An 11804-nucleotide genomic window follows, 5' to 3' on the forward strand; every position below is an offset into this window, starting at 1 on the left:
GAGTAGGTGCAAGTGACTTTTCTAGGGCTGAACTTATGGATGGAAGCAGAAAGAGGACCTGAGCAAACAGCTTTCAAGTCTTGCCAGGCTGGTTCTGTGACACAACCCAGTGTCACGGGTTGGGGGAGAGCTGAGACTGTACTTCAGACTCATTACTGAATCAGAAACTATCTTCTGTTCTTAAACGTCTTTCACTAATTGCTCCTGAGTTTGCAGCTGCATCATCAACATCTCTCCTCCTGGAGGTCTTTCACCATTTCTGGCCAGGTAGAGGATGTTAACACTTGTGTTAAAGGCTCTACAGCACAGGAAGGTTGGCCTCCCTCCTTACCCTGCTGCTTTACTAGAAACATTATTTTGTTTTGTAGTTCTTTATCCTTCTCTATTTTTTGATGATCTTTTTAACAATAGATCCATGCTTCACATTCCTCATCCAGCTCCACACAGACATGAGAGAGATCAGCCATTACCTTTTCCCGTTTTACCAACAAATTCTTGGGTCTCCTGATAAAACTTCTTCAAGGCTGACTCCGTCTCATGGAGCTGCTCAGTTAGCTTCACATGTCTCTCTACAAGTTGCCTCATCACCCTTTATGTCATCATGGTCACCTACTTTTTTTTGATGTACGGAGTTATCTGCCAGAAATGAAAGGCAGGCCTCTGTTCCCACCTCAGTCTCCTCAAAAATCTCAAGCCAAATCTCTCTATAAATATATAATGCAAATGAACTCTTTTGGTTTAACATAAACTATGAAAAATAGACTCTTTTTTTCTCCTACAGCAAAATTGGGTGAATATTTGATGCACATTAGCATCTCCTATTTGATTAACTTCTAATATTTAAAAAGTAGGCCAAGCCTCATCAGCTGCACAGGGACACAGAGAGTAATAGGCTTCCTTAGGTCTGGATACATCTGCTCCAGGCAGGGTAGGAACCAGCATGAACCCAAGCATGTGGAGGATGTTAGCTAATAAGGAAAAAGAATTATTCAGCCAAGTACACCAAAGTGTAATTCAGGGGACTATATTGAGAGATTGAAAAAAAAAAAAAAAGGAATCAAGTTATATTGAGGCAACACCACACATTTTCTACACAAGGGAAAGAAAACTCACATTCAGAAAAACCTGAAGAGAAAAAATGCACTAGAAAAGAGTAATTTTTGTAAGAAATAAGATACGGAACATGAGTCCATATTCAAAAAATGCTAGTGCTATGTTTTTAAATTACAGATTTTTCTTTAAAATTTAAAGATTTCAATGTTAGTATATTTGCATATTATAGTAAAAATTAATTTGCCCCAAATTCTCCATCATAACATTTGAGAGGACTTAAAATTATATCCAGATTACAGCCTTTTAACAGGATTCTAAACAACGGGTGAAAAAATAACCACCTTCAGTGCTGTGGGTACAAGTTTGCCCTGGTTTGGAAGTAGATCCACTGTCACCATTAACAAAGCAGGGTACTTTTTGGAGTTCATGCTCCCACCTTCATTGAAGGCTTCACTTTCAATGAAGAATTCAAGTGAGGCCACATTCTGACGTACACACCTGATCTTCCGAAGGATTGGCATCAGTGAAACTAATGAAGAAGCTGGGCAGTGCAAGGATACAGGCATTCCTTGTGTTCCAAGAACCACCTCATCTATTCAAGAACCTCGTGAGGGGCTTGAAGATCACACTCTTACCATTTATCTGTGGCAGCGTGTCTCTGGCCAGGGCAGATTTAAATGACAAGAGCTTGACTACAGAATCAGGGCATCGGGAAAGATTTCTATGAACAGGTTTTCTCCTTGCACCTTCAAGCAGCACGGTAGCTACGCTTCCCAGGGAAGTTAAGCCCTCTAGTGGGTGATCACTAAGTAACCGTCTGGAATCAAAACCTTCAGCCACGCAGACAGACACCAACTCAAATCCACCAACATTTCTCATCTAAAAAACAAGTCTGTGGGAATGACATCACTCGATGGGATTAACAGGGCATTTTTATAGGATCAGAGTTCAGTTCAGAAAGAATTTTTATTATGCTTAAGAGCCCTTTGGTTGAAGAAATGCCACGGCAGATATCATCTCTGGATGTATTAGTAGCAACGCAAGGTTTTATTTTCAGCCTTTCCATGAAAGAACAGCAAAACAAAAATCCCCCGTTGTTACCAGCTGCTCTGTGGGCAGAACAGAACTGATACATCAGGTGTGCCCGTTCCTCTGAAATCCACCCCTAAGGTCACTGGCCTCAGGTATTGCATCTCCCCCTGCCTCCCTTTCACACAACAGTAACTTTGTGTCCTCTCTCCTTCCCTGCATCCGGCTGCTCTAACAGCTAGGCAAGAATCAGTTTTGGACAAGCCACGGCACAGGGTATGTATGTGCCAACTGGCAGGCCAGTACTCATCGGCTAAGCAATGAGTGAGCCGTTGCTTTTCAGCCACCACACGAGCCAAACAGCTATGAGACCTATTTTTCCTCAGCTGAAGCTAATTAACATCCATCAAGATGCCAGTTTTCACAAAACTCCCAGGAATTCCAATAATAAAATTTGAAGTTAGCCCTGCAAAAGCATCTTTTTCTTAGAAAGCAAGGCTAGGAGGCTGAGCATCATGGTTTCCAGCAGCACAAGAGCTAGAATAATTTGTGAGTGACTGTTGTACAAGGTAGAAACTCTAAGGAACTCACCAGACAACAAACGGGTCAGATCTGAGGGTACAGAAGTGCAGGGGGCTAGAGTGAGTATTCAGGCAGCTGCTCTAGTGTTTGTATTTAAAGTGCATTGTCAAACCCAAGAAATCACTAGGATGGGGAGGGAGGCTGGGGGGGCAGGAACTGAGGTAAGCAAACCATGCATCTTGCCAGAGACAGCAAGTGCCTGGAATAGAGTGTCCCATTCACTTAGTGAAAGACAAAAAGTCCTGGCACGTAAGTTGGTGACAGAATATACAAGAGTCCCCCTCCACTCCAACGGGAGCACAGGGGGGTTGAGGAATATTCTACTCTGATCTGTCAGCGGGAGACAGATGGAGAATTCCTCTTCAGAAGGCACTTGTTCAAGTTACACATTGAACTCTTGAATAACTACACTTCAGTGAAGATGCCTCAAATACCTTTCTACAGAAAGAGCAAAGAGACATCTTAACAAATAGTAACATTCGTAAAAAGCCACAGGGACTTTTTTTCCTGAGCTAGGGCAAAAGGGCAACACTGGGAAAAGGGAATCCCTTCCAATTCCCCAACTCACCAAGGAAGCTGGTTTAACTGTGTTGACTGAGTACGCTCCAAGGACTTAACATCACACACAAGTGAGAACTACGTTAATAGAAAATCCAACAAAAACCTCAAGTACCAAGGTGTTCCTTGGTTCAATTTCAGTATTGGCACACAAGAGCAGGATAGACACATAAATACCTGGCCTAGAGAGCAATCCATCAGAAGCTGAGCTCTCAGTTGCTTAGTCTCCAAGGGTTCCCATGGTTCCTCTCCGAACTGGTTTTCAAACATAGGGTACAGCTCACCTCCAAAGCCTTACTCAGCTACTTGCAACTTTTCCAAGTGACAGTTAGCCTTTCCAACAGCCTTTTGTTGGCACGTCTCACAATTTTACTCTTCTGTCCCTGGCTGATTGAAGATTTTTGTTCTGGAAGCAATTTCAATGGACAAGAAACTGGAATTTCTCCAACATTTCCTGCTTGATACACATACACCCTATCATGAAAAACTACTGCCATTATTTTTAACTGCAAGTTTTTCCCTACGAAGACCTTCAAACTGCCTCATCTCACTCATGACATAAGTCTGACTTCAACAGCAATTTTTCTTTTTATTAAATCCTTTAATGTTCACTTTTTCTCCACATCTACAGCCCCCTGTGCATCTATTGTGGGAACATATGGTGGAATGATGAATCATCTAGAAGCAGTCCTTTAACCCAAAATCCTTTGCATGTTCATTTACAAAGCAGTTTTTGAAATACATAGTGTGTGTTCAAGTTTCCTACCTGCAGACGCACTAATGCAGAACTCTGAACTCTTGCCATAGCAGCTAATACAGAGGCAATCAGCCTCCCTCCCCATCCCAGTGATTTCTTGGGTTTGACAATGCACACTTTAAATACAAACACTAGAGCAGCTGCCTGAATACCCACTCTAGCCCCCAGGGATGAATTCCTTGCCACTAATCACTAAGGAAGCACAAAAACAGCCAGTTCATGCAGGGGGGCACCACTCATTGCCATATAATATTCCCCAGTCATGTTGGGAACTTTGCTCTCAACGTATTTCAGGTGAATATGCAAGGAACACAAAGTCCTTGCAGGAACATGAACTGCCAGTGCTGAAGCATATGCAGAAAGCTGCTTCTGCACCAGGGCATCCTACTAAATCAGGTCCCATAACAATACAGAATGTATGAGTCAGGAATTAAATTCACACCTGTATGCACTATGGACTAAATCATGGAATCAAGGTTGGAAAAGACCTTCAACATCATCAGGTCCAAACATCAGCCCTACACCACAACTACAAAACCATCTCCCAAAGCCCCATGTCCACCACCTCCCAGGGGCAGCCAGTTCCAATGCTTCACCACTGTTTCAATTAAGTCACTAGGCTGAGACAATTTCACATGGGAAGTTGATACCCTTTGTTGGTTCTCAACACCAGGAAAATCAGCCATGCAGGTACTGGAAAGTAAGCTCAAACTGTTACTACACTGTTGCACATACCCACAAAAATGCAGGATGTAAGCTTTATGTTCCAATAGCCACACTTCCATCAACAGAAAGCAGCTTTTCTTTATTCCCAAGACCCCATCTAGCTAGACTAATACTGTGAAGTGGTAAGACAGCACTGCTAACAGCCCTCTGATTTTATCTAAATACCCATCAATCCATGTATCAATGTTAAATTAACACAGTAAAAAAAAAATAAAATCTATTTTCCCACACATAAAAATACAATTTAGAAACATGAAATTTATCAAATTCTTTTTTTTTGTTTAATGACCATCACATGACTGGAAATCAACTTTAACGGTAAGACTTCTGGTAGCGTGCACGAGCACCAGGTCCTCCAAACTTCTTGGACTCGCAACGGCGAGGATCTGCGACCAGCAGAGTCCGATCATACTGGATTAGGATATCCTTGATCTCTTTCTTGGAAGCTTCATCAACATCTGTTTCAAGAACAGAAATTAAAAATCGTTAGTTAAAGAAGTTTCACGTGAAGCAAATGCCTACTAACATCTTTTTTTGCACCAGCAGCCACACATTTCCACTTAAGGCTAATACAGCAACCACAGCTACTCACATTTTTGATAGTAAGCCACCAATGCTTTGGAAATCGCTTGACGGATAGCTGTTAAAAAAAAAGGCTACATATCAGTAAAGATTGCAGATGTGTTTAAAAATCTTAGCACAAAATACTAGTTATCTGAGAAACTTGTCTTGTTTTCTGCCAGATTGTCCTTTGCCTCGTTAATCTCCCCTCCCGCATGCTCCCTGTGACCTTTACTTTGGCAAATCTGAAGAAATCTGTGCCAAGAGGCCACCCACAGTTCGTTTGATTTGACAACTGCCAGGAGGCCAAGGAATTGCACAAGAATCACCTTCACTCCCAAGTACCAAACTAGGTTCATCTTCTACCTACAAGCAACTTTCAAAACGCCAGCCCTTCTGGCCTGCCTCAATAAACCAAGCCTGTAGCACAGTAACACAGTAATCAGAACTCCAATCAGGAAAATGGGAGCAACTGTAAAGATGTTAGGCAGAATCAAAGCTGTATCTGTCAGAACATCAAGGTAAAGACTTTGATGGAAATTGATTCTTATGAAAAACAAATGTAATCAACTTTCAGACTGAAACCATCTCTGCTCTGTATAGAGCTTCACCTCTGCTTCCCTAACCTACACACGGAAGAACAAATATACCACTTGTGAAGCACAACTCCATCAATGGTTATTGCAAGCATGTTCTCAGGCTTCTCTGCTGGGGGGGAAAGCTGCCTAGCTTTGCAGGGCAGCTGAAAGGTGCTGCTGAACAGCGTGGACATCTACAACTAAAGGTGTCATTCCTAATGATAAATCCCCTTTTAACCCCACCCAAAATCTCTAGAGCTCAGCTTAAACCACCCTGTCACGCTGCAAAGACAAAGACCATTTCCTCACAGTTTCATCCATTTACTTCATTCAACTTGCTCTGCTTTGCACATAAAATATAACCAATAAGCCCTCATGAAAAACTACATCTGTGCAGCAGAAACAGAGCATCAAGATGCACAAGTTACTATTCTAAACTCAAGGCTATTAGTGTTTGACCTGTTATAGACCACACCAGAGGTCCCACCAAAAACCTTACCATAGATTTGTGCTACGTGGCCACCACCCTTTACACGGACTCTGATGTCAACACCAGCAAACCGTTCCTTCCCCAAGAGGAGAACTGGTTCAAGCAGCTGGGGGGAGTTGGGGGGGGGGAAGAAAAAAAAAAAGAACACAGAAAGAAAATTAATTAGCAATCAGAAAAAATAGAAACTAGAGCTTGTAGAAGGTTTACCAGATGTAAAGTGCTTAAACGTTCTGAAAAATAGGGCCTTGATTTTCCAAGCACGCATGCAAATTGCGGACACTTGAGAAGTAGAGTTCTAAACACCTACTAGTGCTGTTACGAATAAATTTACTCAAGTCTTAAATTTATTTTATTAACACTTCAGAAATCTGAATAATGAAGCATAAGCTGCACATGGGAACTAAAAGCAAGGGAACAGCTTAAGCAAAATGCCATAACTCTGAGCCTGATACTACACAAGAAAAATAAATCAAGTTTATTAGAGGTGAACATCTAAAGTAATTTGTGTAGGTGGTTTTCTCCACTGTTAACTACATTTTATAGCTATCTTATCAGCTTTAGAGTCCCTCATCAGTACCCAAAGAGCTATTTCATTAATTTCTAAATAATCTTTTTAAAAGAGTTTAAGTCACCCACTCCAAATAAAAAAAAAAAAAGATGTGTAGTGCTGCAAACACTTCATATAATTACATTAATATACACAAATCCAATTAATCAAAAAACCAACACTTCCCCACAAGGCAATCGCAGAAGTAAAATTTTCTGAATTCTCGTGACAGCATCTGCATTTCAGGTAATCAAGTAACACACAACCAAAAATTTAATAGTGTCAGTAAGGGAAGCAATTCATCTCCACCCCCAAACAATTATGCTTATAAAGGTATTTTAGTATCTTTGGGGGAAAAAAGAAAAGGCTGGATGGATGCTTACTTTATACTGCAGAGTTCTGGGCTCAATCATTTCCAGAGGTCTTCCATTCACTTTAATGAGGCCATTTCCTCTCTTGCAGTGAGCAACAGCAGTTGCTGTTTTCTAAAAATCCAAACGTATATTAAGACAGCATTATTTACCTTTTTTCCGTCAGAGCATAAAACATAATTTTTATTTAATAATCTAAAAAATCTCAACTTTTATGCCCCGAGACTAACATCCCACACTAAGCAAAACCGTACCACTTGTTATATTTCCAAGTGTAGACCCATAGCATTAAGGCACCATCTTAGAAAACTTATATTTACTTTTGTTATAAATGCTACTTTTTACTTGTAAATGAAGGAAATACACCCTCTTCATTCTGGAACACATTTTTGTGGCTCATTTCCCCAGAAGAACCTGTGTACCTGGAATTATTCGAGCCACTGAATCCCGGCAGCGTGAGCAGTATCTTGCCACCACTACCGCATAACATGGCTCTACGGACACCGGTAATGATGAGACAGGCCCCAATGTCCTAGGGAAGACAGATGAGGCCGCTCCCCAGAAAAGCGAGAGTCCGCTGCAGAACACCTGGACCAGCTCCTTAAGCGACAAAGCCTGCCCCCCTCCTGCCCCGGGATCACGGCGTGCTCCAGCACCAACGGGGCAGGACACGTGGGCTGCCGAGCAGGCCTCGCCATCGCGGGCCCTCCCGCGCACCAGCCCCGGCACACGGCCCTGGCGAGTACCCGGCGTCGCTACTCCCGAGCTACGGCCGAAGAACCCCGAGCGCGTAAGGCCGCAGGGTGCGGCCCAGGCCGAACGCGAGGAGGAGACGGAGCGGGCCGCAGCAGCCCGGCCTCACCTTCCGCCCGAAGACCTGGACGCTCTGCAGGGGGCCCTTGGCTGGCATGACTCCTCCTGCAAGAGACGGGGAGGCAGCGTTAGCGCTGCCGGGGGAGAGGGCGCGAAGCGGGGAGGGGGCGGCGGAGGCCGGAGCTCCCCGAACACTCACCTTCCTTCAGCGGCGGCACCGGGAAAAGGCCGAACGGGGTTTCCCAGTCTCTTCTCAGGGGCAGCCGGGCCACAAAGCACAACGCCGTCTTCCGGTAGCACGACAGAGCGCCCAGCCGTCCCGCCTTCGCCGAGCCACGCTTTGCGGCAGAGCGGAGCGGGGAGGGGAGGGGAGGCGGGCTGAGCAGAGCGGGGCTGAGCGCTCGGTCAGTTAGCGGCCGCCCGCCGGCCTCTGCGGCCGGAGTCTCCGTGCGGCGCTCCGGGAGAGGAGGAAGGGGGGGCTACTGGCGAGGCAGCGCGCCTATTTCTCCGGCTCCTTCTGGCAGGGCTGTGCCCGCCGCCTCAGCGCTGGCGGAAAGGCGCGGCCCCAGGCGCCGCGGCCGGCCGGGCTTTCCGTTCTCTGGGGCGGGATGGGGCGTTAAACGGGCCGGGCGGGGCTTATGCGGGGCTCTCCGCTTCGGTCTCGGTGCGGGATCGCGCCCTCTCTTCCCCCCCTCTCCGCGCTTCACTCTGTTCTGTTATTTAGCTATTTTTTAAAGGCAGCTTCGCCGCGCACAGGAGCCAGCTGGCTCTTTGCTGGTGTAGAGTCCCGGTAGAGCCGGTAAGCGTTGCCCCCGTCCTCCCGCGGGCTGAACGCAGCTAGCTGCTGCCGGCCCTGCCCGCCGGGGGTGTCCCGCCGCTCGGCGGGGGGCCGTAGCTGCCTCTCTCCCCCCCACACACCCCCGGAGGGAGCCCGGGCGCCGCCCGGAGGAGGCCGAGTGCTGCAGGCCGCCGCCACCGCCAGGTGCGCGGCCCGGCCGGGAGAGGCGCTGCCCGAGCTCTGACGGACAAGGTTGGATTGCGGGAGGGCGCTCACTGGGGTTATAGCAGCTGGTGGGGCTGGCTGAGAGGGATAGAGAGGGTGCGCAGCCTGCGAGAGGCATTCTGTTCAGTTGTTAAGCATCGAAGCGCTGGCGCCGTGGCACACCTATTGTCGGGTATCCCTGTCACAAGCAAAACCCAGCTGGGCTTCTGGCATAAAGGAAACAAAACGGCCCCTTCCCTGAAAGTTTCTAGACATGAGCCACCAATGGGCAGCTGCTGCCCAGGCGGCCAGCCACATCCTGGGCTGCATCAAAAGAAGTGCAGCCAGCAGATCAAGATAGGTGGATTCTGCCCCTCTACTCTGCTCTGGTGAGACCTCACCTGGAATACTGTGTCCAGCTTTGGAGCCCTCAACACAAGAAGGATGTGGAGCTGTTGAAGTGTGTCCAGAGGAGGGTCACAAAACATTATCAAAGGGCTGGAGCACCTCTCCTATGAAAATAGGCTGAGGGAGTTGGGCTGGTTCAGCTTGGAGAAGTGAAGGCTCTGGGGCCTTTCAGTACCTGAAAGGTGCCTATAAGAAAGCTGGGGAAGATCTGCTCACGAGGGCATGTAGCACCAAAATGAGGGGTAATGTTTTTAAACTCAAAAAGGGTAGATTTAGGTTGGATATTAAGAAAAAGTTCCTAAATACGAGGGTGGTGGATCACTGGAATGGGTTCCCAGATGTAGTGGAGGTTCCCGTCCCAGGAGATACTCAAGTTTAGGCTTGATGGGGCTCTGAGCAACCTGATCAAGTCAATATGTCCCTGCTTACTGCAGGGGGGTTGGACTAGGTGACCTCTAAAGGTCCCTTCCAATCTTACATGTTCTGTGATTCTATGAAAGGCTTACAGTCACTCTTCGGACCTCCCTGACATGCAGAAATACAGATTACATAGCTTTTTCAGTTTTAAATTTAGTAAACTGCTGGAGAAGATCTGTATTCTGTTCTAATGTTGAATGCTGAGGCACATTCAGGCAGTTCTTTATACCCACTGAAATGGTGACCATTATAAGATCAAGTCCAGGAGTTTCCCTTATATTCATGGCATCCATGGAGCACCATCAACTTGAGCTTTCATCTCTGTTTTCCTCGTTTAGTATCTGTCAAAAAACATGGAATTAAAGTCACTTTCAGACTAAAATTTTATTTCTAAGCCTTGGTATTTAATATGCAATATTTTCCAGAAGGACAAATGCAGAATCTGTGGATGAAGCAAGGTCATGCTTCTTCGATATTTTAAACGACTGAGGTTTAAATGACTATGATTAATTAGAAAGTTGACTGCTGAAATGAAACAATCAGTTCTTTTGTCTTTGGACAGGATTTTAAATACTGCACATTAGTCATCAGTCATGTGAGGATTTAAACAAGCACTTAGCTTTATGCAATTTGAGTGATTAGTTCTATTCAAGTGAATAGCACTGTGCAGAATGTGTAAGACTTAGCACATCTCAAACACCCAATTGTACAAAGTGTTAACATGTGACCTGAAAAGTGATTCTTTTATTTATTTTTTTTTTAAGGCTGTTTCCTAAGGAACAGTGTTTATGCAGCCACACATATCTGTCATCCATGCTTTCCCCATCATCAGGGGAAAGGAGATGGCTGCCAGCTCTTTGGCCAGTTTCAGTTAGTTTCCGCAGAAGAATGGACATTCAAAACCAATTTAGCTTGTGTGTATCCAGTGAAAATAGGTAGCTCTGTGTAAGAGAGATCTTTTACTTGCAAATTTAATGCAGCTGCAGGAGCTGAAATACTCAACATTTAAAAAAACTTTAGGTGAGAAAGAGAAAAGATTAAACCAGTTAGACAAAAAGACTCAACCAGAACTAATGATCAACCCAAATGATGATCAACCCAAAGGCTAGATCCCATAAGGATCCAAGTTTTGGGTCTTCAGGGCATTTTTAAAAGAAAATAAAGCAAATCTGAATCTGTTCCTTTTGTGGGCATCATTTGAGATCACTAAGGAAGACCTGAGTTTTAATACCAAGTACACCATTAAATAGGCATTTTCAAACATCTGCCTACATAAAGATGATGCTTTGGGAGCATGCTTTCTAAGGTTCCTAAGAAGTCATCCTCATTTGGTTGCTCAGCCACGTGCTGTGTGCTCTTTCCTGGAAATGAAAGCATTCATCCTAGAACAACCTGTTAAAAAGCAGTAACGTGCTCACAGACACATATCTTCCTGTTTCCTGTTAGTAAAATAAGATAACCAACATGGTTAGTGTTGTCTGGAAGATGAAGTTAAAAGCCTTGTGCTGTTTGTTTGCTTACCAGCATAAAAATGGGAGTGAGCTAAAAGGCATTTAGGAACCACCTACCACTGAAATTAGGCTGTAACATGGGAAGAGAGAATTAGATTGTAAATATCACCATATACAGAAGAAATTAAAGGGGAAAAAAAAAAGCCTTCAAGCAAGATACTGTACTTTTAAGAAAGTTCGAGCACTGACAATATACCTATGTAGTTTTACCAAGCACAGAATACTTAAAAATGGTAATGTGTGTCTGATTTCAGAAAGAATCTGTAAGAATCTCCAAGCACTGCCTACAGACTCTATGTTGGCTTCCTTTTTATCTTTTGCTTTATAATGATTGGACCCGTTGAATGTAAGGCACTTGTTTGGCAGCCTTTTATTACAACCTTAGCTTTGCACCACTGTGAAGAGTTTACACAGCATGCAA

At 44.7% G+C, this 11804-nt stretch overlaps 1 protein-coding gene across 1 annotated transcript; it reads right to left on the minus strand.

Moving 5' to 3' along the window:
- Nucleotides 1–4943: 4943 nt before the first annotated feature.
- On the minus strand, nt 4944–8327 carry RPS16 (ribosomal protein S16). The gene is made up of 6 exons (XM_084260612.1): nt 8265–8327; nt 8115–8170; nt 7265–7366; nt 6344–6440; nt 5298–5345; nt 4944–5163 (listed from the first exon to the last, which is right to left on the minus strand). Exons 2-6 carry the CDS (start codon nt 8160–8162, stop codon nt 5018–5020), a joined length of 441 nt encoding a protein of 146 aa, XP_084116738.1. The 5' UTR covers nt 8163–8170; nt 8265–8327; the 3' UTR covers nt 4944–5017.
- Between the last annotated feature and the right edge of the window lie 3477 nt (nt 8328–11804).

The sequence above is a fragment of the Gallinula chloropus genome, assembly GCF_964237585.1.
Source record: "Gallinula chloropus genome assembly, chromosome: 1".
NCBI classification, from domain to species: domain Eukaryota; kingdom Metazoa; phylum Chordata; class Aves; order Gruiformes; family Rallidae; genus Gallinula; species Gallinula chloropus.